At 44.8% G+C, this 5,858-nt stretch overlaps 1 protein-coding gene across 3 annotated transcripts in view; it reads right to left on the bottom strand.

The window, feature by feature from the left end:
- Positions 1-339: 339 nt before the first annotated feature.
- Positions 340-5,858, bottom strand: part of PGAM5 (PGAM family member 5, mitochondrial serine/threonine protein phosphatase) — a 6,142-nt gene continuing 623 nt past the window's right edge. For 2 of the 3 annotated variants that reach the window (XM_003210870.4, XM_010719992.3), the window contains exons 3-7: positions 5,396-5,574; positions 4,864-4,989; positions 4,371-4,459; positions 3,945-4,078; positions 340-2,092 (exon numbers count right to left, since the gene is read on the bottom strand). In XM_003210870.4, coding sequence (XP_003210918.2) covers positions 1,942-2,092; positions 3,945-4,078; positions 4,371-4,459; positions 4,864-4,989; positions 5,396-5,574 — 679 coding nt within the window. In that variant the 3' untranslated portion in view covers positions 340-1,941. The remainder of the gene's footprint in view (positions 2,093-3,944; positions 4,079-4,370; positions 4,460-4,863; positions 4,990-5,395; positions 5,575-5,858) is intronic. The other variant, XM_031555931.1, reaches the window with a different exon arrangement.

Genomic DNA, 5,858 nt, shown 5'->3' with positions numbered 1-5,858 from the left:
GCCCTGCCTTCCCACCAGGTGCTCCATCACTGCTTCAGGCCACGACTCAGCATTTCTGTTACAGTGCTGATTTCTGTACGTGTGCAAACACGTTTTGGATGTGCAGTGTGGCCAGACACCACAAAGGGCTGGGGGGGGAGGGAGGGGGGAAGACACCTGTCCCACCAGTGCTGGAGCAAACAGAAGTGCACTTACTTAGCATTGACCTTGAGAAGACTTTCTAGCACCTCTGCAATATTTACATAGCGCATGGAACTTTCATCTTACAGGCTTGGTGTTCCTGTTCCAGGCAGTGGTAACCGACACAACATTTTGCTATTCAACTGAAGGGACAAGAAAGAAAGACAGACCAGTTATTTTATTCAAAACTTTTAAAAAGTTAATAGACAAAAAACCTGATAAATTATTCTCATTTCATCAATGAGACAGACACCACAATGGTTTCCTGCTGCCCCCACAAGCTGCACTACAACGACCGTATTTTATTCCCCATTAGCCCCAGTTCCCTTGAAGTCATTCTGATGTAGCAGTCCTGTAAGAAACAAGACATTAAGCCTTGTCTTGCTGGATGGTGTGCCACAATCACGCTTCACACAGCTCTGACAGGAGCCAGCCTGGGGTTTCTCTAAGATTTTTGGAGATAAGAAAAATCTACAGACAATAAAACACCTTATTTATGTCCACCGTACTGCAGCGTGTGCACAATCAATCACCAAAGCAGACCATGCATACAGAACTTTTCAGTATTACAGGCATTGTGAGCTAATCAAACACCAGTAAGATGAAATGCTTCTGAGCCCTCCTCTCAAAAATGCTCAGCCATCTGTATTCTTCCTACACAAGTCCAGCTGTGCCAAAGCCACTGAGAGGAGCACTTTACTTCAACATCAAGCATTTGCCTGGTGGTTACACGAAGCCCTGGCCTTGAGAAGCCAGCCCAGAGATGCCCTGTCACCATTTGGGCAACTGCAGTTTTAAGCAGCGGTTTGCCCCAATCCTGAAGAACCTGTGACCTGAAGTACTACTGCCCTGAATTCAGCACTGCTATTTCTCTACACCAAAAGCAAGGAATCCACAAATAGAAATCCATGGGAGAAAGCAGAAGGAAAAGTTTACTCCTTGTAGATATAAGAGTAACCAGAAGAACGTGCAGATAAAACTGCTTTACATTGCTTCTGTCTTACTGCTACAAATCCCATCCCTGCATCTTTCTACAGATCGAGTTTTAACTGAAGGCTTTATGAGACTGAAGAACTAATGTTCAGAATAGTTTGAGGTACTTCCTGAGGATAGAGGAACACTCAGTATAAGCAGCAGTTAATTCTAGCACCACAGCTCTGAGGCAAATGTCTTCTTACCCTCTTTATGCCTACAACCTCCAGGCACAGTTTACATGACGTTCTCAGGGCAGAGTGGAACAGCGACACAACAAAAACGTGCATCCTCCTCAGCTTATGAAAACAGAAGCCTTAACTCTTTCTCCTTTTAACAGCAGAATACCTTCACTTTGCCACTTCCTCTGCAGCAGCTGAAACAAGCTGGCACATCTTCAGCTGCAGCGTGCAATACAAGACTGTTCGTACAGTTCCCATAGCAATTATTTTCCTGCACAAGAAAAATATCCACAGGAGCAAGCTTTGGTTACAGGAATTCACAGGGGAATAAAAAGTCAGTGCTCTTGCAGCTGCTGAGCACACAGACATTCACTCTTTTTGTATTCCACAGCTCGGCTTTGAGCTCTGGGGAATACCTGAGGACAGGACAGTTTCAGGCTTAGAGTTCTTTTCTGGACTGGAAGGCAGATATGAGTGCGCATGAAGGAGGCAAAGGGGCTGAAGGACATTTTTAAGACAGCATCACAACGTAACATATAAAAATCTAGTGGTACTGTAGCTGAGTGTATGAGTGCAAAGAGTCCAGAGGCAGCCAGCACCTTCATCCTCAGGTGCGTGTGATTTTATCTGGAGGCATGAAACCTGTGTCACCCAGCGTTCGAAGGGCCACTCTCCCATTTGGCCGTATCACCAAATGAGTGATGCTGCCATTGTTAAGAGACATCCGCAGCCAGCCTTCAGGGGGAAACTGCAGTGCTCTGTTGTGAAAAGAAACAAGAAAGAAAGACAAATATTGTTATATATCAAAATATTGCTAATATTGTTGTGCTAACGTGTGTTGACAGCATCACTTTCTGTTCAAAATAGGAAAAAAAAAAAGCTGTTGGTGGCTCTGCAGCTTGCATGTAAATGCTCCTACAGAGCCATGTTTGGGACTCTTTTTTTCTTTTTTCCTGCAATTAATTAATACAGAAATGCAGCTTTGGTCTAACTGGACCAGCGCCAAGAATGTGCTTTCATAAGCAGATTCTAGCAGATGGATGCGATTAATGTAGACAGGATTAATTCAAACTGACAGAAGGTAGAAGGTGTAATGTAGTCTGGATGCTGGGAGTGCTCTGAGCAACCCAGGAACAAATAGGATGGTGCATGCCAAAGGTTCAGCTGGTCATTGAGCCAAACACAGTACCACTAAGCAATGCTGTTCAGGGCACGTAGAGACTCTTCTCCAGCAGACCAAAGGCATAAGCAGCACTACTTCTGCTGATAAGACTAAATCAGTGTAAGTAAGTCCACCAGAGATAGTGGTGTCTAATTCATTCTAGTTACCAGCGTGTGCTGATGGAAGCCATTGGCTGTAACTACCTCCCATCAGTTACACTGTTCCCCAGATGCGAAAAGAATGAGTACATTGTGCTTCCTATAGAAATGCAGTCTCACAGATCTGCCCAGTCGCCAGCTATTCTAAAATTCCTAACTGAACTACCTCAGGAGGAGTTTAACCAATTGCAGTAGAAGCTCAAGAAAACATGACATTGACTCAGACATTTCAATCTGGTGCCAAGGAATAACCTGGTCTTGAGTCTACAGCAGTCTTTTAGAAATGCTGAAAGAACAGATAATAGCTACAATCAAGCTGGACTCAAAAGGAACACTGTGGATTGCATTCAATTGCTATGAGATAGCCTGAAATGGCAGATAATACAGAGGGTACAGTGAAAAGAAGATGGAAGCAAGCAATGAGAAAAAGCACACAAGTATTCCAGAAACCTAGGGAGCAGAAAGACAACCCCTTTTGGCACAGAAAAGAATACTCTGTGTACCTGATCAATAACTTTAAGTATAGCAATTTCAAAGAGCTCTAAGCAGTCTGCAGAACAGGCAGGCTGGCACATAACTAGCTCAGCTAAAAAAAAATTAACTGAAATTGTTGTAGTTATTGATCAGATTAAAGTTTTATCACATCTGTCCCACTCAAAACACATTATCTTACAGACAGCATTTTGTTGAGAAAGAGGAATCAAACAGACTTGGCTGACTGGATATGGAGACAGGCAAAGATGCAGAACTTTTTTCTCCTTCACAGGCCACACTGACATTATCTGAAAGATGCCCTCTCCCATCCAATCCTACACTTGATGTTATTGCAAAGAACACACTAATACCATCTGTACGTACTGCAAAAACTACTCGTAAGGAATTGTCAAAACTCAATCAGTCTTTCATTAAGAAAGATGAAATTCACATCTCCCCAGAAGGAGGCACCTAGGTGGATGCTCTATCTGTTGTCTTTTCCAGGTATGGTCTTTCTATGAAGCAGAGGCACATGGTGCTAAAGAGACTGCTCAGACATACAAAAGGGCATCAAGTGTCACCAGTTTTGCCATTTTCACTTGAAAGTGTTCTAATTTTCAAATCCTCTACCTCCAAATTCACATTGTAACGAAGCTGCAGGACCAGCTGCTCCTACTGTGAGCACCCACCTTCAGCCATCTCTAACACAGCACACAAAGACCTCCCAGCTCAGCCAGCGCAACAAATACACCAATGCTAACTCAGCAGAACTCCACCTTATAAAGAACACAGGTGAGCATGCAGTCCGACACATACCTGCAGACAATATAGCGGATCACGTTGGCATGACAGACAAAGATCTCATAGCTGTCCTCCTCCTGCTTTACATCAGCTCGATGGATGAAGTTTCGAAATGCAGCCTCAATTCGAGCTCCATCTTCATAATACTGCTAATGGCACAGAGTTCAGATTTAAACACAGCTCAGAGCAGCATTTGCATGTTGGCTACATCTTCTAAAGACTTCTTCTTTACACAGATGCACACTTTTGAGGTTCAATTAGTACAGAGAGATTTTTAATTATTGTAGAGGTTCTGTACACTTACCGAGGAGAAAGTAGCACATGCTTATCTAAGGTCTGTGATGAAAAGCATCAGCTCAGCACAAGTTATTACCACTGTCCATATAAGGCATACTCAAAAATATAAAAATGAAAACACATGAAACAAAGTGTAAAGGTTACCACAGCTTCTGGTTTCCAGTGGGAGACGGGAGGGTCCGGTTCTATAGGTGCTCCCTCTCTCAGCAGATCAGTACTAATTTTTTTGACACCTAAAATATTAAATACCTTTCAGAAATGAGTTGTTACGTCACATGTTCATGCAAACAGGCCCACAACTCTGCAGGCAACACGTTTTTCGTATTTTTTTCCTGATGGCCTGCAGCAGTCTTTGCCTTACAAAACGCGTAAAGGAAGAGCAACCAGCAGAGCTGCCCACACAGCAGCACACACAGGTACCAGCATCTCGCTGAGGGGCAGCTCCCCCTTGATGTTTTAAAGAGAAACTGGAAACAAGCAGAAGGAGGGCTGTCAGCTTCTTTACAGACATTCACACCGGTCTAGAAGTTGATTACTAACAGCTCAACTACACTGTAAATCAAGGACTAGCTCAGAATCCCACTGGAAGCAGTCTGAAGGATCAGAAGATACTGAGAAATTAACAGAAGTCACTTACCTGGGAGGTATTTGCTTATAATTTCAGTTGTTTCAGTTGCTCTGGTCATGGAGGAGTGGATGATCTGATTAAACTTTAATCCCAAGCTCGCCAGTCTGTGTCCCGTCAGCTCGGCCTGCTCTCGACCTTCAGAAAATAAATCGGCAAATTAACAAACACAACCCATTGGTTAATGGGAACTCTACCTCAAAGGTTGTTATGGAGCTCAGTTTAAGACAAAAGCCACAGCCAAGGGAAACTGTATTGGCCAGCAGGAAAACCTGCTCAAAAACCTTACAATAACTGGAAACTTGCTTTATGTTTTTCTCACAAGCGAGTGTTTTCTGAATGCCATAAAGCAAGTTTAGATATTTGGATTTAGAAGATCAAAAATGGAAAGACTACATTTGTAACATCTTTCTGCTACAAGGGATCCGCGATGAAGCTTTGGCAGCAAAACCCGAAGGAGAGCCGTGCTGCCGGGCCAGCAGCTCTCATCCATCCATCCCTGTGCCTGGGTGAGAAGCGCAGCGTCCAGGCTGTACCCACGTACCCAGCGGGGTCAGCGTCCTGTCCTTGTCGGCGCGGCCGTCCAGGTTGTACTGCGAGTGGCGGATGAGGAAGATGTGGCGGGTGGCCCTCGCCCTGCAGTGCTCCAGGCGGGAGCTCAGCTCCTCCTCCCCCGTCTCCTCGTTCTTCTTTTTGAGGTTGATGAGAGCCAGCGGTTCGCGCCTGGACGGGTGTGCGTGGAACAGCATTTGTGGGAGGAAACACAGAGACAGGAATTTCAAAAACGAATACGCCTGCCGCAGCTACACGCACCCGAAGCACTGAAACGAACTATTTAAGCAATTCTACTGCAAAACGGATTGAAACCACCGAGCTGGAGCTATCGATAAAATCCCGCAGATTGTGGCTTATAACTGAGCGATAAATCCAATAAATTTGGCGACAGCCGCCGCTAAACGAATTCGCAGCCCCCCGGAACAGCACGGCCCCCCGCGCGAGCACCCACC

This window comes from Meleagris gallopavo, chromosome 17 (assembly GCF_000146605.3).
Source record: "Meleagris gallopavo isolate NT-WF06-2002-E0010 breed Aviagen turkey brand Nicholas breeding stock chromosome 17, Turkey_5.1, whole genome shotgun sequence".
Taxonomy (NCBI): domain Eukaryota; kingdom Metazoa; phylum Chordata; class Aves; order Galliformes; family Phasianidae; genus Meleagris; species Meleagris gallopavo.
This window is presented reverse-complemented; position numbering and strand designations above follow the sequence as displayed.